This window comes from Petaurus breviceps, unplaced genomic scaffold (assembly GCF_028583685.1).
Source record: "Petaurus breviceps papuanus isolate PSGF00001 unplaced genomic scaffold, PetGlider_PUasm1.0 556, whole genome shotgun sequence".
Classification (NCBI taxonomy): Eukaryota; Metazoa; Chordata; class Mammalia; order Diprotodontia; family Petauridae; genus Petaurus; species Petaurus breviceps.
Window position 1 is genome coordinate 3,993,445 of NW_027186374.1, and position 21,463 is coordinate 4,014,907.

Here is a 21,463-nt window from a genome sequence, read left to right on the forward strand (position 1 = left end):
GTTCTAGGGCCCCTTTCATCTCTCCCATTCTGTGTTCTATGTTCTAAGACACCTCTTAGCTCTGACATTCTGTGCTTTATGTTCTAAGGCCACTTCCATCTCTCCCATTTCATATTCTATGTCCTAAGATGCCTGCCTCTGACATTCTATGCCTATTCTATGAGCTACATCTCCTAAGTGAGTCCAGCATTAACACAAGTCCAGAGGCATAGCTAACCCACTGCCCCTGACCTCGCTGGGCTGAGCAGGAGGTGCCCTTGGTGGCCAACCCACTGTATTCACTCTAGTCCTCATTCCTATTCCTAGAAGGAGCAAAAGGGAAAAGTGGCAAGCAAATTGGTGAGGTGATGGACCTCCCCACTCTGACCAAAGATCCAAAGGCCAGTGGGGCCCCCAGGATTAGAGGAACTCCTCCAGCTAAAGAAGTCCTTCTCTTCTCCTTTAGGTCATGCCCAGAGCCGGAGCATGAATGATATTTCGGACACCCCAAACCCAAATCAGGTAGGGGGTAAAACCTCAGAACTGGGGTAGGTGGCTGCCCTTTGGGAGAGGCTGGGGAAGCCTCATGGTCTGAGAGAGAAGCTTCTAAAGAAATTCAATTATTAAGCCTCATCCTGGGCCTGAAGTTGCAGAGACTGATGAGATTGCTCCTGCTTACACTCACATTCTGCTGGGGAGATACATGTACACAGATCAGCCAATACAAAATATACGTATGTACATACATACATACATATAGACAGAGAGAGAGAGAACACCACAAAGAAATATCTGGTGGAGGGCACTAATTATGGGGAGATCAAGAAGACTTTATGGGAAGTAGAAACTGAGCTGAGCCTTGAAGGGAGCTAGGAATTTGGGGAGGTAGAGGTGAGGAGGTGAGCATTTGGATTCCTATAGCACAGCTTGGGTAAAGGTGTGCAGGCTGGAGATGGAGCATCAAATTGGTCAATTTGGCTGGGTCGGTCAGTCAACAAGCAGCTACAGGCACTGTCCTCAAAGTATATAAAACAAAAAATAAAAAGACAGGCAAAATAGTCCCTGCCCTCAGGAAGCTTACATTCTTGCAGAGGAGAAAGCAGGTGAATAACTGGGCATGTCGAAGGCAGTCTGAGAGTGGGAAGCATCAGTTGCTGGGGCTCTCAGGAAATGCCTCCTATAGAAGGTGGGATTTGGGCTGAGCTGGGAAGGAAGCCGGTGAATAAGTAGGAGAGCATTTCAGGCATGAGGGACAGCCAAGACAAAGGCCTGAGGTGACACGTCATATCTGAGGAGCTGTAAGGAGGCCAGTGTAGATGGATCACAGGACCCCTGGAAAGAGAGGAAGGAGCCAGGCCACGGAGAGCTCGGATGTCAGAGGAACTCACGCTTGATCCTAGAGGTAATAAAGGACAACATTTAGCAGAGGGGGTAAGGGGGGAGCAAGGTCATGCCTACACTTCAGGAAAATCACCTTGGCAGCTGAGTGGAGGATGGAGATTTGAGGAGGGGAGACCCCCACCCCAGCAGCTATTGCAATAATCGAGGCATGAGGGGATGAGGACCTGCACCAGGGTCATAGCTGTGTAAGCAGTGATAAGGGGATATGTCTCCAAGAGGTTTGAAGGTAAAAATGAGATTTGGTGACAGATTGGCTGTGGGAGGTGAGCGAGTGTGAGGAGTCAAAGAAGACATCAAGGTTATGGGCTGGATGCCCAGTGCCTTCAGCAAATAGAGAAGAGCTGAGGAGAGGGAATGGTTTGGTGGGAACAGAACAAGGACCGTTTTGGACGTGTTATGTTTGAAATGCCTATAGAATATCTAGTCTGAGGCATCCAAAGGCCATTGACAGTGAAGGACTGGAGCTCAGAAGAAAGTCTAGGGCTGAAGAGATAGATCCCCAGTCATCCAAATAATGACAATAACTGAATGCACTGGAGCTTATGAGATCACCATGGGAAATGGTATATGAGGGAAGGGAAGAGGGTGCAGGACAAACCACTGGGTGTACCATGTTGTGATATGAAGAACCAGAAGAGAGGACTGAAAAACAGATGAATGGTTGGAAAGAGAACCAGAGGGAATGATGAAGACTTAGAGAGGAGAGAGCATCTAGGGAAAAGAGGACGGTCCACAGTGTCGAAGGCTGCAGAGAGGTCTAGAAGGGTGAGGGCTGAGGAAAGGAACATAGACAGTTTGAGAAGGAATCATGTGATATGAATCAGAATGATGGGCTAACATCAGCTTACAAAGGCTTTTCAATATTAAGCAGAGTTTGTGATTACCTAACACACTGTAGGGACTCAATAAATGCTCATTGAATTAAAGTGTTAGAGGTAAATGGGAGCCACAGCAGGTAGTGACGCGGTCAGTTGATGCCTTAGGAATATCGTTTTGGTGGCTGGATGGGGGATGGAGTGCACCGGGGAGAGACTAGAAACTAGGTCATTTAGGGTGGGGAGACACCGAGGTATGAAAGAACATGAGAAATTCATCCTGGAAGCAGTGGGAGGCACTCAAATCCATGAGTGGGAGAGGAGAGGAGTGAGCAGATCTAGAGATGCAAAGCTGTTGTCTGTCCTTAGAAGCCCAATACCAAGTCTAGTCTGCTGGGATGCCCAAGGGATGCTTGAGTTAGATTCATCAGCACCCCCTGGTGGCCACAAAAGGAACCAGAGGCAAAAAAAAAAAAAACATTTATCAGAGGTACTTATTGGGGAGGGATGCAGGTGTGAATCAAAGAAAAGCCTGAATTTGGGGATATGCCTAAGTAACAATTTTTGGAGACATAGATTTATGTTTAATATTAGGGGGAAAACCAATAAGTAGAATTCTGCAAAAATGAAGCAAGCTACCCCCAGAGGTGGTGAAATCTCCCTCCTCGGGGGTCTCTGAGCTGAGGCTGGAAGGCCGCTTGACTGGTGTGTTATGGTGAGGATTCCAGAAGGCACAGGCTGGACTAGATGCCTTCTAACTCAAAATACTGTAATTCTTTGAAATGCAATTATCAATGTGCAAGTATGTATAATTTGCTGGGCTGAAGTTTTCTCCAGTGGGGTTCTTAGGAGAACCTGCATCAAAACCATAGATTCAGACCTGGAAGAGGCTCTGGGGGTCATCTTGTCTGAGCCCCTTCTTTTACAGATAAGAAAGCTGAGACAGGCAGAAGTGAAGGGAGTTGCTTGCTCTCTGGAGCCCTAGGCAAGTCACTTAACATCTCTGTTCCCAAACAACTATCAAGAATTAGGGTATTTGCCAGTTTTCACCAGAGGAGGGAGATTCTCCTGACCTCCTACTGCCCTTCCCCCATGAAACCATAGGTCAAGACTCTCTGCAAGGTCTTTCATAAGCTCTCCAGGAAGCAGCCCACTTACACTTTCTCCCTAAGACCATCATAACCAAGCCCTCCATCTCTCCACTGACCCACATGTCGCGTTGGTCTGGTGGAGACCCCCATTTCCAGTTCTCCACTGCCCAGAGGTCCCCTGACATCACTGGCAATGATGACGTGTTTTAAGTTCTACATGGTTCTTCATAGTTTTCACCTCACTTAATTCTTGTCACAGCTTTGTCAACAAGGTGGGGCAAGGATTAATAGTCCTATTTGGCAAATGAGGACGCAAAGGCAAACAGTTCGTTCTGAGCTGAAAGAGATCTCAGAATCCATCTGGTCCAACCCTTCTCGTTTTAAAAAAGAAATAAACTGAGGCCCAAGGCAGGAAAATAACGAGCCCAAGGTGACAGAGGAAGAAGGGCAAACCAGGATACAAACACCCAGGTCTCTCGGCTCCACTTGCCATGATAACACAAGGTAAAACGATTGCCCAAGACAGCCAGTATGAGGCATCGCTTGGATTCATCCCAGGTCTCCAGACACACAGTCCAATGTTCTTCCTGCTATGGTTTTTTCAGAGCTAGACGGTGGGGACACTCCAAGGAAACAGCCTCATGAAATGCTGCTCCTTCTCCCTCGCAGCCTTCAGAGCTACAAGGATGAGCGAGGGAGTGTGTGCAGCTCCAGACTGTCTGGTTTGGCTTTTTCCGTCTCGTTTTCCCAGTGTTGACACTTAGTAGCTGGGCTCTTTGGGGCAAAATGCCTCATCTTCCAAACCTCAGTTTTGTCAATGGGATCAGTAATTCTGACCAATGCTGTCTTTGTGGCAGTGTTGTGAGGAAAGTCCTTTATAAGCAGAAGAATATAGAATTGTCAGTTAGGCTCATCTTCCTCATTCCTCATTCACTGAAATTCCATGGAGGGTCTTGGGAAGTTCATAGTCATTAGAGTATGAACTTGAGAGCCAAGGTGGTGAACAGAGATGATCTAGAATTAGGAAGACCTGGATTCAGATCCTGGCTCTAATAGCATCCCTATAGTGCTGGAAGATTTACAAAGCTGTTTTTGTTACCTCATTTGATCCTCACAATAGCCCTCAAATGTAGGTCCCATTGTAGAGACGAGGAAATTGAGGCAGACCAGTCTAAGTGACTTGCCCAGAGTCACTCAGCTAATAAGTGTCTGAGGCTGGATTTGAACTCAGGTCCTCTATACTGCAGCACCACCTTGCTGCCTTTTGGTCTCTCTGGGCCTCCTTTGCCAAGTGAGGGGGTGGTACTCAATGACCTAAGGTCCCTTCTAGCTCCAAACCCATGATGCTGTGACCTCCAGTCCTATGCCCCCTTTCATTCTCAGGAGCCAATGACTGTGACCTTCCTCCTTCTCCAGTCTGCTCCTGCCATTGACTTTTGCCCATTCCCATCCCTCACCAGGCTAGACCCTGAGTAATTCTCAGTCTGCCATAAGCATTTATTAAGCACCTACTATGTACCAGGCACTGGGCTAAATTCTGGGGATACAAACAAAAGCAAACGATAGTCCCTGCCCTCAAGGAGCTTATATTCTAGTGGGGGAGACAACATGAAAGCATCCATGTACAGAGCAGATCTAGGACAGACTGGAGGTCATCATCCAGGCACTGGAATCAGGAGATTGAAAGAGGCTTCTTCCAGAAAGCTGGATCTTAGCTGGGACTTGGAAGAAGCCAGGAGGCAGAGATGGGGGGCAGGGGACTCTAGGAGGGAGCCAGTGAAAGCACCCAGAGCCAGGAGATGGTGGGTCTTGTGCAAGCAGCAGCAGGGAGGCTTCTGTCCTAGATCCCCTAGGAAGGGGGGGACACCTGAAATACTGAGCCCCAAAGAAGGCTGTTTCTTAGGTGCTTAGCTACACTCACGACAAAGAGATTGTCAGGGACACCAAGTGTTTAGGGATGCCTGCCCGTGTTTTTTTCTGAGTTATGTCAGCACTGAGACTGCCCTGGCATCGGTCCTGATTTCCTGCAAGCTGCTTCCCCCGAAGGTCCCTTCGTCATGTTGACGTTTTGATCCCGATGCCAACCAGGCAGCTGGTCCATCAACTGTTTCAGCAAAACCATGAGTTGGCCAAAGGGCCTGAATCGAGCAGAACCCAATCTGTGGCCAAGGTCACCTTGTTCCAGATCAGACTCCTGAGCTGCTCCTCTCTCCCACACATCCACCTAAGGAAAAGCAACATGGAGTGTTAGACAGGGAGAGGCACGTTAATTCATTGAGGACCCTGCTTGGCACCAGGGCCACAGAGACCACAAACCAAATCGATCCTGCCCTCTGAGGGGCTTGTGTTCTATCTGCGCTGGGTGTCCTCTCCCACTGTCAGAAAGAAAGCCCCCAGGGGGTGAGGACCACATGGTTTTCTCTCCTTTGTATCCCCAGCACCTCACCAGTGACCATGGTGAATGTTCAAGAAATGCGTTGTCTCTCTGCCCAGCCACTTGGGGGCTACGTTATCCAGAGAAGTAAATGCTAGCAAACTTGAGGAGGAAGATTAAACCAAGGGGGAGATAGAGGGCTTCGCACGTGGGCTGAAACTTCAGCTACCTGGAACAGGAACAGAGAATTTGGCAACTGTGAATAGGGTGGCAGGTGAAGCCAGAACAGGGCTGATGGACAGGAAAGTCAAGATGGCAGAGCAGCCAGCAGTCCCAGTGAAGGCCCAAGCAGGGACAATAGGAGGGAAGGAATAAGGAGAGGGGGAGGACAGGAGACTGTGGTCAGGGAGTTAGATCACAGGGTCCGGGAGCTGCAGGGGCTCAATGCCCCTGCAGTGGGGATGAGGTCTGAGGGGTAAGGATGGGATGTTTCTTCTCTTATCTTCCCCAAAACAGCTGAAAAACAAATTCATGAAGAAGATCCCCAAGGACTCGGAAGCTTCCAATGTGTTGGTGGGAGAGGTCGACTTCTTGGACCAACCTTTCGTTGCTTTTGTCCGACTCATCCAGTCCACCATGCTGGGAGGTGTGACTGAGGTCCCTGTGCCTACGAGGTGAGTGGTGGTGTAAGCCACACTACAGTGGTGGGGCAGCCAGTCAGTTGAGTGGTCAACAGATGTTGCTGGGGCGCCTACAGAGCTCTTGGTCTGAGTTTGTTCCTCTGTGAAATGAAAGATCCCTCCCAGATCCCCTGGGCCTCAGTTTCCTCCTCTGTAAAATGAGGGGGTTGGACAGGACAGCCTCCAAGGTCCCTCCCAGATCTAGATTTTATGATCCATTCTTAAAGGAGCCCCAGCTGTGACTGAGAAGGAAGTCCCACAGGCCTTTGGGCTTGGGAAGTACAAGGGGTCCCGTCTTCTCAGGATCTCAGAAGAGATCCAGAAAGAGCCTGAAGGAAGCTGGTCAGTCAGGGCCAGGACATGGGGAGACCCATGAAAGAGAAAAGATCTGAAGAAAAAAGGGCTCAGAGATGAGGCTGGAATCAATGCCCTTAGGTCACACTCAAGATAAGAAAAGCATCTTTCTCTGAAGGCGCAGCAGCACACATACATACATAGTGGAGTGGAGAGAGAGCTGACCTGACCTGAGGGATGGGCTCAAGTCCTGCCTCCAACACAGAGTGGCTGTGAGGCCCTGGGCAGGTCACTTAACCGTGAAGTGCTCCCAGCACCTCTCTAAGACTAAGTTGCTGAGAAGGCACCGGCCTGCGTTAGTGGAGAGAGTTTACTCACCTGGGAGTTCCCCACACCATTGTAATCAGAAGTCCAGACCCTACTCTGGACACATAGATTTTAAAGGACTGAAAGAGTTGGCTGAAGCAGAATAAGATTTTAAGAAAAGAAATGTCTGTGTCTGAGATATCCCCTCTTGCTCCTTCTTCCTCTTCCTCATCTGCAAAATGGGAATAAAAAGGCAGGCACCATCCACCAGCTTGTTGTTGAGAAAGTGTTTTGTCCATGGAAAAGCTCTGAAACATGAGCTATCATCCTCTCTGCATCTCCTTCCCAGATTCCTGTTCATCTTACTAGGCCCTCATGGGAAAGCCAAATCCTACAATGAAATCGGCCGGGCCATCGCAACCCTCATGGTCGATGATGTAAGTAGCCTGGCCCCATCGGGTGCCTCTGTGTCACACCAGATAATTCTCCAGGCTGGAAGGAGAGCTGGGGACAGGGACCCCTGAGTCAGAACCTAGGGCAGGAGCAGTCTGAGAGAGCCAGGCCTGTGGAGGATGGGGCTAGAGCTAGAAAGTAAACAAGAGAAAGGGGGGAGGCTGGAAGCCTCAGGGGCCAAATGTCTGAAAGTTATGAGTAGGCTTCAAATACCTCCACATCTCCAATGATAATCCGCCAAGGCTTTCCTCAGAGATTTCAGTGACTTGAAGGGTTGGGAAGGCTGAGGAGAGAAAGTTCAAGGCCTTGGTGCCCTCCACTGGTCAGTCAATTCAAAAAGGTAAGCCTAAGCCCCTCCCAACAAACCTTCAGGGAGCTCAGAGCTAGTGCTGGGCATCCAAGGACTAAAAATCAGGCCTGCTATCAAGTTGCTTAAAGTCAGTATGGAAAGGAAGGAAGGAAGGGCATCTCCACAAATAAATACAATCTCAAATAGTGGTCTCATATAATAAAAAAGATAAATAGGAATAGAAACTGATGAAGAAGAAACATCCCAGTGAGATGCTGAGGAGCAATCCTGTGGGGCTTCCCCTGGAGATCAGGGCAGGTTTCCTGGAAGAGGCAGCAGCTGCAACTTGGAAGAAGGAAGAATGTCCAGGGGCAGAGGGGAGAGGGGAAAGAGGCAGGCAGAGCAGGGCATGGATAGAGGTCCTGCGTGTCTGGAGCATGGGAGGCACTAACTCCAGAGTGTCCTGTCCAGAGTGTGGGCACAGGGAGCCAGGGGAGCTCTTTGAGCAGAGGAGTGACACGGTCAGTGACTTAGGAAGATGATTTTGGCAACTTTGTGAAGAATAGACTGAATCAGTCGATCAGCAAACCTCTATGAAGTGCTTCCCATGCATCAAGCACTGGGTTCAGTCCAGGGATACAAAGGAAGGCAAAGGCAGCTCGTGACCTTGGGGAGCTTGCATTCTAACAGGGGAGAAACGTTTAAATAACTAAGTGCATACAAGAAAGAGATGGAAGGTAACCTTGTTACTGTTCAGGCATTTTTTGGTTCTGTCCAGCTCCTTGTGACCCCATTTGGGGTTTTCTTGGCAAAGATACATGAGGAGTTTGCCATTTCCTTCTCCAGCTCATTTTATAGATAAGGAAACTGAGGGAAACAGGGTAAAGTGACTTGCCCAGGGTCACACAGCTAGTCAGTGTCTAAGGCCAGATTTGAACTCAGGGAGAGGAGTCTTCCTGACATCAGGCCAGGCACTCTGTGTACTACTGAGTCACCTAAGCAAGTTTAGAGGGTAAGTAACTAGCAGCTAAGAGAATGGGAAAGGCAGAAGATGGGTGTGAGTTAAATCTTGAAGGAAGGATCCGGGGAAACTGCAAGGCAAAGGTAAGGAGGGAGTGCCTTCTAGAAACTGGAGGTGAGGTCCAGGCTGGGTCCAGGCAAGAGGGGATGAGGCCCGGAAGTAAGGAGGGTCTAGAGAAGGGGGTGAGCATCCATCAGAGATGCTGTGGAGATGGAGGTAACTAAGCACCAGAAACCAACGGGGTGACTGCCTGGGAGGGTTGGGTGATGACGGCTGCAAAGAGAGAAAGATGGCCTATTTTTCCCAGTGAAGTATTAGAAGTCCTGTACCCAGACTTCACAAGGTGGCATGGATGGGAAGATGGAGAGTGAGGAGAGGTTTTCTTGGCTGTTGGAAAACTTCAAAGGGTCTTGTCAGGTCCTCCCTGCACCCAGTTTCTCCCTGAACCTCAGACCCTGTGTTTGGGAAAAAGAGGAAGCCCATGGAACAAGATCTCCCATGAGGAGAAGGTGCCTCCACTGGGCCAACTGTACCAGACACTTTGAGACACAACCATGCAGGTCCAAAGAATCATCCTCAGAACATCATCTTCTGGCCTAGGTGCTGCCAGGTGTCTTTGGGGCAGATCAGCGGTGAAAGAAGCCTCTCCCTGTTGTCTCTCCTTGGACTTACTGATTGCCTGGTGCAAACCTTAGGGTTTTGCTCTAATAGGGGTGGGAGGCAGTGGGGCAGCTCTCTTGGCCGGACGTCCCCTGGCATGGCAGGGATTCCCTTCAGTATAGACTGCACTAGAAGACCACTAATGTCCTTTCCAACTCTGAAGTTCTGTGCTATGTACTACTACCACAGCAGGAAGACTAGGTCCTTGAGGGAAGGGATGCCTTGTGGGTTCCACCTTTGATACAGTGCCTTGTATACATGCTTAACACATGTTTGTTGGATGAATAAATGCGTGAGTTCAAGACTGTGAAGAGAGCAAAGTGAGACCAGATTAGAAGCAGTAAACTGAGACAACGGGGTGGGGGGCTGGGAGGAGGGGGAGGCTGAACCCTTGTGATCAGAGCAGCAGGAAGCCTGGGGTGGGGGGGGAGGGGGCTCCACTCTGAGCAATGCTGAGCTCCAGGGAGTGTCCATTGCTGAGGATGGCAGCTACTCTCCGGCAGAGCAGTGTTTGAGGGGCATGGGCATGCATTATGAAGGCCCCAAGTAAGAGGGATGGGGTGGGCTGGAGGAGAGGTCAAGTCATGTCCTGAACTCCCAGGTCTGGAAAAGAGACTCACTGTACCTTATTCTCCTTGGTGTTATCTGTGGTCCAACCAGACTCACTCACCCAAACTCCACATACCTGGAATGACTCTGAGAACAGTGCCTGGTACATGAAGGGGCATTTAATTGATGCTTCCTGATTAATTAATTAGAATCTATGGTTTTCTTCAGGGCTCAACTCAGATGGCCCTCCCTATAAGAAGCCTTTCCCCATTCTCTGATAACTTAATGTTCTTTTCTTTGTTTATTCACTGTCTCCTCCCAGTAGAAGGTAATCTTCTTGAAGGCAGGAGCTGTTTATCAGTCTGTCACTAGTACAGTGTCTTGCATATAGTAGGCATATGATAAATGTTTGTTGAATTGAATCCTGCCTCCAATGTGGATACAAAGATGCACTTTGCTCATTTATTTTCTGTGCCTTGGTTTTTCCATCCATAACATGGGGAGGTAAGCATGATTATTCCTTCCAGAGCATAGAGTCCACACTGATCAAAGGGCCATTGGCTTATAATACAGTACTGTGAGAGCCCTGCCCAGAAACAGGATTTGTGGAGCCTGAAAGACCTTAGATCTCTTAGACCAACTTCCTCATCTTACAGATAGGACAACTGAGGCCCAGCAAGATTGGATGATTGGACAAACAGATAGCTGAGCCTGAATTGGCACTGTGATCTTTTTATTCCAAAATCAGTACTTTTTTCACAACTGCTGCCTCCCTAATAATAATTGAGAAGAAAATAGTTTGGCCATTGAGGATAGAGCACTCTCCCCTGACAAAGAGCCAAGTCCCAGGTGGGAGCCTAAACTCAAGGGGCAGTGCTCCTGTGACCTTTAGCCAGACCCCACACTGGTCCTCAGGAGGCCTCAAAGTCTGGCCATGCTTGTCTCTTTCCCACTCCCCAATTCTGGCTTCAGCTTTTTAGTGATGTGGCCTACAAAGCCAGAAACCGAGATGACCTGATTGCTGGCATCGATGAATTCCTGGATGAGGTGATTGTCCTCCCTCCTGGAGAGTGGGACCCAAATATCCGGATCGAGCCTCCAAAGAAAGTGCCTTCTGCTGACAAGAGGTAGGAGAGGATCCTGGGGCCAGGAGAGGATACCAGGCAGAGTGACCCGGGCAAAGACGGCACCTTGGCATCTTTCTCATCCACTTCCTCTTTGCAGGAAGTCGGTATTCTCTCTGAATGAGCTGGGACAGATGAATGGATCCGTAGGAGGCGGAGCGGGGGCTGGGACTGGAGGAGGAGGTGGGGCAGATGGTGGTGGTGAGGATGGTGAGATGCCAGCTGTGCATGAAATTGGAGAAGAGCTCGTCTGGACAGGAAGGTACAGTCCAGACCTTCATCTTCTCTACTCTTCCCACCCTATTCTCTCTCCTTATTACACTCTCAGGCTCTGGGGGCATTACCAACCCTATCCCCATTACCAACCTCTAAAACTGTCCTAGGGTGGATTCATTTACTGCGACAACCTTACTCTTACATTATCGATACTTTGCTGGACAGTTGTTAGGACGGAGAGCCACACTTTGGATTTATAGGGAGAGAATCTGGGTTCAAATCTTCCCTGTGGTATTTGCTGTCTGTGGGAACCTTTAGAACCTTTCTTGGCCTCAGTTTCCTTCTCTGTAAAATAAAGCAACAAAATTAGTGAGCCTAAAGATCCTTCCACCCCTAAGTACTATAATTCTCTAGGTCCATGAATGTGACCATGTTTTCAAAGTACTAACTGGAAATCACTAAGTCAGTAAATCATTAGTATCTCTTTGGTGCTCAGCACTTTGCTAGGCACTTAGGACATATATCAGCTGTATTGAAATGTCCTGAAGAATTTTCATATGGAAAAGGAATTGCATATGTCCTGCTTGGCCCCAGTGAGCAAAATGTGGTGCTTTGATTAAAAATTTTAGAACTACAGATTGAGACAATATAAGGAAAAACTTTATAATGATTAGAGCTGTCCAAAAGGGGAGTGGGGTACCTTTTAAAATAGTGAGCTCCCCATCACTGGAAGTCTTCAAGCAGAAGCTGAAGGACCATTTCACAGAGAATTTAGCAAAGAGGATTCCTGTCCCATCCAATAAGATGGTATCGGAAATCCTTTCTAGCTATGAAATTCTGTGAAGTCAAGAAAACCATTGCTGCCCTTGAGAAACCTAAAGGGATCTTTTTGTCAATTGAGAAAGCCTTTCGTAAGGCTGATGATCATTCCAGAACAGCCCCAAAGTCATCACTGGGCAGGGGGACCCCAGTGGATTTCTAGTCTATCACCTTCACCATTGGCCACAAAGTTGTCAAATTTGGGATATCCCTATTTCCTTAAGTATGACAAGCCTTCATCAGCTAAACTTCCACCATGACCATGGAAATAAGACGGCTCTCAGACTCTAAATCCTTGGATCCCTCGGATTCTCGTGTGCCTTGGAATGAGTGTCCCCCCACATAGTGGCCTCTCTACTCTGAACGACAGCTGACTTCAAAGTTGCCACCCCAACAAAAGCTTGCCTAGAGAGCCAAAGCCTAAGATCAACTCACCTTCCTCCACCCCCACCCACCACACATCCTTGGGACCCTAGCGGTTCCTTCTTTGTCATTAGTCCTTCTTGTCCTCCTGGGCTCTGATTCTGCCTGGGTTAGGGGGCGGGGGAGTGGAAAGACATAGTATTCAGTTCTCAATGTTAATTTTTGGAATCATTGAGAGAGTAGAGAGAAGACTGGCAGTGGAGTCAGGAATACCTGAAATTCAGCCTGGCCACAGACACTTATTAGATGTGCAACCTGGGCAAGTCACTTAACTGCTGTCTGCCCCGATTTCCTCATCTGTAAAATGGAGCTAACAGCACCCACCTCCCAGGCTTGTTGTGTGGATCAAATGAGATAATATTTGTAAAGCACTTAGAGAATAGCTGGTATACAGTAGGTGCTTAATAAATGCTTGTTTCTTTCCACTGACCAGCTGACGCGCTGGACCCCTATCCACCAGTTCAAGCCAACAAGTATTTATTATTGCCCATCTCCAGTGGACAAGGCTTAATTGTGCTGTCCTGTACACAAACCGATTTGTGAAGTCCTATGTTGAGATCAGGTGCCTCAGGGTGAGAGAGAAAGCCCACAATCTCCCCTTTCCCTCCAGGAGCTGTCACTCTCCTCATGGCCTGGGTCCCCAACTACAACGCTGTCTCCCTTTCTGTGCCGAGCAGGTTTTTCGGAGGCTTGCAGCTGGACATTAAGAGGAAGCTGCCCTGGTTCCCGAGTGACTTCTATGAAGGATTCCACATCCAGTCCATCTCTGCCATCCTCTTCATCTACCTCGGCTGTATCACCAATGCCATCACCTTTGGCGGGCTTCTGGGGGATGCCACAGACAATTACCAGGTATGCCCAAGCCAGGGACACAAGCAAAGGGAAACCTTGAGGTCGTGCTCCTCCATTTGCACCTGCAGGTCACGTAGGGTCCGGCTCCATCACTGGCCAGAGCTGAGCCTAAGGAGAGGACGCGGCCATGAGGTGGCCGCGGGTGCCTCAGTCGTGCGCTCTGAACCGTATGGCCAATATTTAACAGAGAGACAGATCACAACTGTGAATTTCCCATTTTCAGTCACAGTTATAGGACTTTGTTCAAATGACCAAATTTAAATAATATTATCTACAGAGATATTACACATGCATAGAACAGACTTTAAACAAAAAATCTATGGAGGCATGGCATGGTCACTTTTCCCAGTGATGTTCAAACATTACAGATCATGGCTTAGTCTCAGCCCGGACCTCTGTTAGAATTCCGTGTTCTAAGTTAATCTAGAATCCTCAGGACAGAGCAAGATTTTGGAACAGAGTTTTGTGACTGTAATTCAGGTCTTCCTGGAGAAAATCTTGGTTCTGTCACAGACACCCTAAGAAGTAAAATTATCGGAGCCTTGGATCCCAAGTCTTAGTGGCTATGGCTCCCCAGTGCGGTGATCAGGGTAGAAGGTGTTTTGGTACACCAAAGGCCAGAGCTGTTTGCAGGAGTCCCAGGTTAGATGAGGTAAGTATGGTGAGTTAAGAGAGAGAAAATTAAATAGGGAAGGAAGGAAATGAGCATTTATTGCTTACTATGTGCCAGGCAGACATGAAAAAGAAAGGCAGCCCCTGCCCTCTGGGAGCTTAGGGGCTCCCACACACAAAAGGGAATTACAAAAGGGAAGGGTGGGGAGGTACCTGGTTTGGTGTGGCGGCATGGTTTGGATTCCAGAAGCCAAGAAGAAGTCCAGGAAGGGAATGAAGGCCAGCCTGGGCCCTTCCACAAAATGGAGGTCCTGGGAAGAATGCCCCAAAGAGAAAAGGGACGAGCCCTACAGAGGGATGTTCCAGGTGTAGAAGGCCTTAGGCCATGGCATGCTGGGAAATGGGACAATCTCCTTCCCCCCCAAAAAAAATTGTAAGCCAGACACACTCTTTTTGAAATGTAATTTGAATAATTAACATTTCCCCCCTCTCTTACGTCTAGTTGATGAACCAAACAATAAATCAAGCTTTGATTTATAATTTTGCCAGTGGTTCCAGGGAAGGTTGGATGTTGCAGGGCCAGGAGGTCCCAGGGTCTCAGGGAAGCTCCAGGATTAGACAACCTGATTTAAAGGTCCAAGAGACAAGAGAAACAGGACTGAGAGGAGAATGAACATTAGGGATTAAGAGGGGACATTAGAAAGTAGGGAGCTTGAAACAGAGGCACCATAAAAAAAGGAGAAAAGCCAAAAGAAATCGTGTTTTCACTCAACTTCCCTGACCCTTCCCCACCCTATCTGCCCTCCCCAGGGAGTGATGGAGAGCTTCTTGGGCACTGCAATGGCTGGCTCCTTATTCTGTTTCTTTGCTGGACAGCCCCTCATCATTCTCAGCAGCACCGGACCCATTCTGATCTTCGAAAAACTCCTGTTCGACTTCAGCAAGTAGGTACAGCCATCCTGGCAAGTCGTCCTGGTGGCCTCAGAGTCTGCCCAGGGGCCTGAGGGAAGGGGGTGGGGGGCCCACAGGCCATGAGCTGCAGGTCAAAGGCAAGGAGGGGCCATGCACCATGTGCCACAGGCTGGGTTCCCCAGACAAAGCACAGCCTACAAGCAGAGGCTGGGTGGCCATTTGCTAGGGATTCCCTGAGAAGAGACCAAAAGTCTAACTAAATGCACACTGAATTTCCTTCCGACCCTTAAGATTGTATCATATTATGAAAATATAGAGAATGCGCAGAGAAGAGAGAAAAGGTTGGCTTTGAAACCCAAAAGACCTGGGTTAAGGTTCTGCCTCTGAGGTATCCAAGCCCGGAGACTCTGTGCCAACCAGACTTCTCGAGCCTCGAGGAGATTGTTAGGCTTCGGCTGCTGAGGTGCCAATCTGCCCAAGTGGTGAGAGTTCCTCACCCAAGAGTCCCTCTAACAATGAGATCCTGGGCCCAGTCTCTGTCCTTGTGAAGATATCAATACCAAATCAGGCCTAAGTTAACGACATGCACAATCCCCCGTCACCAGGCTTCCTGAACTTCAAATGCTTGGTAGCCTTCCAGTGAGAAAATCCCATGATTCTGGAGTCTTTTCCCTCTCCTTGTTTATAATAATTATTATAATAGCTAACATTTATATTGTACTCCCTATGTGCCAGGCTCTTTATAATTCTCTCATTTGACCTCACAACTTTGGGAGGTCAGACCAGAGAACTGAAGCAAACAGAGGTTAAGTGAATTTCCCGTATCACCCAGTTAGTAAGTGATTGAGTCTGGATTTGAACTCAGGACTTCCTGACTCCCAGTCTAGAGTTCTATCCACCATACCACCTAGCTGCCCTTACGAAAAATGGAAGAATGGTGAAGTTCCTCTTTTCAGGTCACCTTGTAAAGCCCTCCCCTCTATCCCCCTACTCTCCTCCCCAGAATTCCCAGTCTCAGGAAAAGTACCAAGTCCTAGGTACCTTCCCTGCTACCCTCACCTTTCCACCTATCTCTCCCAGCCTAGCTGGTGCCATGGTGAGGCAAGCAGTGATCAGGGACTGAGACAGTCCTTTTAATAGTCAGGCCTTTGGCCACCCGCGTGCTGGCTCCAGGCTCCAGGCTCCTCTGCTCTTTCCCAGGAGTAACGACATCGATTACATGGAGTTCCGCCTCTGGATTGGCCTGCACTCCGCCCTGCAGTGCCTCATCCTGGTGGCGACAGACGCCAGCTTCATCATCAAGTACATCACGCGCTTCACTGAGGAAGGCTTCTCCACCCTCATCAGCTTCATCTTCATCTATGATGCCATCAAGAAGATGATCAGTGCCTTTGCCTATTACCCCATCAACATGGACTTCAATCCTGACCTCATCACCACGTACAAGTGCGAATGCGTCGCCCCTGACACAGGTGACCCATGGGGCAGTCTTTGCTGAGCTGCCCATCCTCCCTCCCAACTGGCAGCTGCCAAAGGGGGTGCTGCTCTGGGGAGGGGGTCTGGTCTGGAGGTACCTGAGGCAGGCCAGAGAGCACACAATGGAGCTTAAGCAGAAAGGGCAGCTTTTAAGTGAAATGGGGATTCCAGACTTTCCTCTGTGATTAATGCCCAGGGCAAAAAAAGCTAAGTAAATGAAACCCAGAGCATAATGGGAACGGGCACACCCAAACCCAGAAGCTCAGATTCATAGCCCAAGAGCCTGGACTTCATGCCCGATGAAGGACTTTCCTCCGGGTTATCCTGGGAGCGAGGGGAGCACAGAGCTTGCTAATTCCCATCTTATAGATGCAGAAACCAAGACTCAGCGTGGGGTAGTGGTAAGAGGCCTGATTTGGAGCCAGGGGACATAGAATCCAATCCTGGCCTTCTGCCTAGTACCTATATGTTGCTGGGCAAGCCTCTTCAGTCCTCCTGGCCTCAGTTTTCTCATCTGGAAAAGGAAGGCATTGAATGAGCTGGCTCTAATTCCCCTTTCCATCTAGCTCTGTGACTCTGACTTGTTGAGGGTCACAGGAGCCTTCCAGTGGCCTCTAGGGCCAGCCACAAACCTCATCCTTCCAATCCCAAGTCCAGGGTCCTTGCCACTAGACAATGCCAGCTCCCTCCCATTGTGGGATGGAGGGTGGGAATGAGGAAAACCCATTTCTCCCTAATCGCTCATGCGCCATTTGCCTTGCAGTAGTTTCTCTGTTTTCCAGATCTATAATCCAACTCAACTGGATGATAAAACTCATCCACTTTGGGGGAGCCCAGCTCTTCTCTCTGGGGAACCTTTTTTCTTTATGGTTGTGGCTTTTTTTATTATTGTAACTGATTTCTACCCTATTTATCTTTGCTGCACATTGCTATCTGGCTGCTTTCAAACCCAAGTGAGTATCAAGGCAAACCACAAACAACCTTCATAAGTGGACCCTTGCCACCATGTTGGCCACCGACTGTCCATGTTTTCTTCCTCACCTTGATGTCGCTTTTGGGGGGGAATGGTGTGAGGGTCTTCACAAACAGAAAGAGTATTTTTAGGCTGGACAATCATTGTTTAAAGCAGAGGGTGTCATAACAAGGTCTGTCTCTGGGGAAGTTGCTTATGACTCACACAACCAATTCCCTAATTTCTGGGGCCCATGTGGTCCTTGGAGAGCTCTGACCTCTAGGGAGTGGTTGGCCTTCACACAATGCTTTTAGCCTGGCATCCACTGACTTCATGGTTCATTGGGCCACCTGGCACTAGTGCAGGGTACAGCAGGGTGATGCTCTGGCTTAATCTCCCCCAAAGCGTATTTCCTCAATCAACATTTATTAAGCACCTACTATATGCCAGGCACTGGGCTAAGCACCTAACAACAAGCCTCTGGAAAGGAGCTCTGGACTTGGAGTCAGGAGGCCTGACCTCAGGTCTTGCTTCAGTTCTCTCGGCCTCAGTCTGTGCATCTATAAAATGCGGGCTAAAGAAGCCCCCCCCCCCACAGGGCTATTGAGAGACTCAGGTGGGCTGATGCAGAGAAAGTGCTTTGCCCACTTTACATGGTGTGTAGATATCATCGAGGACCAGCAGGATCAGTGTGGCTTCTCTGAGCCTCAGTTTCCTCATTTGTCAGATGAGACAATAAGCCTTTCTAGAGCTGTGGAAGCATGAGCCGTGATTATAAACTGTCACAATCTTCACTCTGCCACTCACTTAACATGAAGGGGTACATAAATCACAGCCGCTGGGCACAGACCCCACTCAGGGCCCCCTGAGGGTATTCTCCCCTCTGGTCTACACCTTCCCTTTCATTGCTGCTGGAGAAAAAGAAAGATACTGTAAAACAGAGTGACAAAAGCCTGGGGAAAGACGTGTAGTCAGAAAGGAGAAGTCGAGTCAACAAGCAATTATTAATCCCCTGATACATGCCCAGCATTGTGCTGGAGGTACCAAGAAAAGCCAAGACCATCCCTGCCCTGGAGGACCTTCCATCCTAACCAGGGAGGCAACGACAGGTGGAAAACCAGGCATATGAGATATAGACATGGGATAAAGGGAAGGTTTCTGAACAGACCCCAGTTTTTGCTTCAATACTTGTGGAGGCTCAGGGGCCATCCTGAGGGCTCCTGTAAGCAGGGCCCATGGGGGCCACTGGAGGCCACAGAAAGGCCTGAGACAGGGGAAGAAGGGAAGAAAAAGAGAGAAGGAAGAAAAGGATTAAGAGGGTGAAGAAAAAGGAAATGGTTCATGACCTATCTCGGACACTCACTGGTCGTGAGTGATCCTCATCAGGTCCCAGAAATTCTCCGTTCCCCTGATAACTCTCTAAGACTAGATGGTGTAGACCAGTTGCCCTTCTGGAGGAAGCTCCCTCACCAGGAGCCCCCTACACTGATGAAATTGCAGATCCAGAGAGAAAGAGGCAGTGGAAGAGACAGAGGGAGGCAGGGAGAGGAAGGGGAAGAGATTGGGAAAGGAGAGAAAAAAGGAGATAGAGGGAGGGAGAGACAGAGACAGACAAGAGGGGGGGAGGTACAGACAGGGGAGAGAGGGATGGGGAGAAAGAGGGAGATAGAGAAAGGGAGGGAAAGGAGAGAAAAAGGGAGGAGAAAGACAGAGACATATGGGGGGGTGGTATAGACCGGGCAGAGAGGGATGGGGAGAAAGAGAAAGATGGAGAAAGGGAAGGAAAGGAGAGAAAAAGAGAGGAGAGAGACAGACATATGGGGGTGGGTATAGACCTGGCAGAGAAAGATGGAGAGAAAGAAAGAGATAGAGAAAGGAGAAAAAAAAGGAGGAGACAGAGACATATGGGGGTGGGTATAGACCAGGCAGAGCAGGATGGGGAGAAAGAAAGAGATAGAGAAAGGAAGGGAAAGGAGAGAAAAAGGGAGGAGAGAGAGAGACCCCAAGTTTGACTCTGAGAGGTACCTTCCACATACTGTTTGTCATGTGAAGGGGAGATAAGCCATACTGTGTGGGGATTCTCACTCAGGTCAGGGTTAGACAAATGATCCACAATCTCCCTCCAACTCTGTGACCCTATGAGAAGGAAAGAGATGTCCAAGACAGGGCAGAGAAGGAGAAAGAGAAAAAGAAGAGAGACCTACCAAGAGAAGTGAGAGAGAGGAGGCCCCCACAGTGGCACCCTCCCCCATCTTCCTACCTCTCTCCACAGGCCCCTGTAGGGACACTCAGTCCAGGGCAGGGTCAGATTCCCAGGATGGTGTAGGGGGCTTTGGCTACCTTCACCAGAAGCATCCTTGTGACTGCATCCCCAGGCCCTGCTCTCCTCCAGGGCTAGGTAGAACAGAAGATTCCTGGAGTCCGCTGGTCCAGTGACCTGAAAGACAGGGCCTCAAACAGCCAAGTGATTCCTGCCAGTGAATGCTCCCAGGAAAGTGGGGGCAGGTACCAAGTCTGCAGGTGACACAGCCAGACTTTTAGGCTGGCTGGTCATGAGCCTCTTGTTGAAAGTGTCATGCTTAAGAGAGAGCTTTCCCCCCAACCAACCCGTGGCTGCTAATACCAGTCTCAGGCTCACCTGGCCTGTCAGGACACTGAGGCTCAGACAGGTGCAGAGAAAGATGGACTTGGCCCAGCAGCTGGTCGATAGCAGAGCTAGGGTTCCCACCCTCTCTGCCGCCCCTAATTCTTCCCTTGGTGCCATGGGCTTCTTGGAAGCCTGGATCAGCCCCAACGTCCAGAAATGGGGTCACTGAGAACCACCCAATATCCCATTCATCAGGGAGACAGAACAGGGGCCGATGGACTCGGGTTTCCCACTGGGGGCTTTGGCATAGCCCTTCACCCCCTCAGCGTCCGGCAGGAAGTTCACGATAATCAATGACCCAGGTTCACTGGGTCAGTGAGAAAAGCTGTGACCTCCACTTACGCCTCTGAGCAAAGCAGCGCCTAAGTCTAGACCAGAGACAAGATCCATGTAAAGCTCTTTGCCAACCTTAAAACAATATGAATGGGAGTCCTTGCTAAGAGTGTTGTTCCCATAATCATTTGTATTATTATCACAAAGATCTGGCTCAGAGAGGCCACACGGTGTGAGGTCTGACCCACGCAGGGGAGGTGGGGTGCTGGGAAGTTTGGGGGTATGCACAGAGAAGCTGCTCTCCAGAAATTGCTGACTCCATCAAATTCATTTTCCTCAGCAAATACAACCATGTTCAATGCTTCAGCTCCACTGGCACCAAACAACACTAATATTTCTCTGGTAAGTAGTTTCGTTTTTTCCTCATGGTATAGACTGGTATATTTAGTAAAAGAGAGAGACACAGAGACAAGAAGACAGATGGAGAGCGACAGAAGAGGGAGGCAGAAGGAGAAGGATAGAGGGAGAGACGAAGTGTCCTCTCAGGTCAAATACCTAAGTTAACTCTATTTATAACATTCCCCTTGTCTCCAAGCCTCTGTGTGGTCCTCCCAGGAAAGAAAACTGAGTTAGCTTGGGTTTCCAGATGTTCACTAAGCAGCCCTTTAAGGATGCATTCTAGAACTTTGCCAGGGATCAGAGTGAAGCTCACTGATCTATAGGCTAGCGACTCTACTGTCTTCTTTTGGAAAGAGCCCTCCCGTGCTCCACGAGCTCTTCAATGGCCCTGACTGCGGCTCAGCCAGTCCATTCAATGCCCCGGTGACGGATTCCTCAAGTGCAGCTTTGGTCTCTCTCTCTACCGGTATTTTTGTTCTGCCCTTGTTGAACGCGTGACTTTAAGGGGAAAAAACTACTTTTCTAGTATTCGGTTCTTTCTGTTCTGCTATTCGACATCTGAAACAGTGGATCCTTCAGTCTCTGAGGATTCAAACGTAATCCATTTAAAAACAGATATTCAAATACCCCTTAGCAGAAGCAGTTCCCAAGACGATGAAAAGGGAGATCAGCAGGGAGATTCCCTGGGGTCTCAGGAGCTTCTTGCTGGAGACCTAAAGCCTTTTCTGTTCTTGTTCGGTGATCTACCTGGGGGCAAAGGTAACCCCCTCCCCCCAACCCTGCCTCCACATCCCAGATCTACGACTGCTTCCTTGCTCACAGCCATCTCGGATGGTGTTGAAGTGG

At 49.1% G+C, this 21,463-nt stretch overlaps 1 protein-coding gene across 1 annotated transcript in view; it reads left to right on the forward strand.

Annotated features, from left to right (window-relative positions):
• The window catches only part of SLC4A5 (solute carrier family 4 member 5), a 107,902-nt gene that overhangs the window by 60,957 nt on the left and 25,482 nt on the right, over window positions 1–21,463 (forward strand). Inside the window, exons 7-15 of the mRNA XM_069102813.1 lie at window positions 446–501; window positions 6,177–6,334; window positions 7,290–7,377; window positions 10,885–11,039; window positions 11,137–11,298; window positions 13,172–13,346; window positions 14,769–14,902; window positions 16,071–16,342; window positions 20,559–20,620. Of these exons, the coding sequence (XP_068958914.1) occupies window positions 446–501; window positions 6,177–6,334; window positions 7,290–7,377; window positions 10,885–11,039; window positions 11,137–11,298; window positions 13,172–13,346; window positions 14,769–14,902; window positions 16,071–16,342; window positions 20,559–20,620 (1,262 nt within the window). The remainder of the gene's footprint in view (window positions 1–445; window positions 502–6,176; window positions 6,335–7,289; window positions 7,378–10,884; window positions 11,040–11,136; window positions 11,299–13,171; window positions 13,347–14,768; window positions 14,903–16,070; window positions 16,343–20,558; window positions 20,621–21,463) is intronic.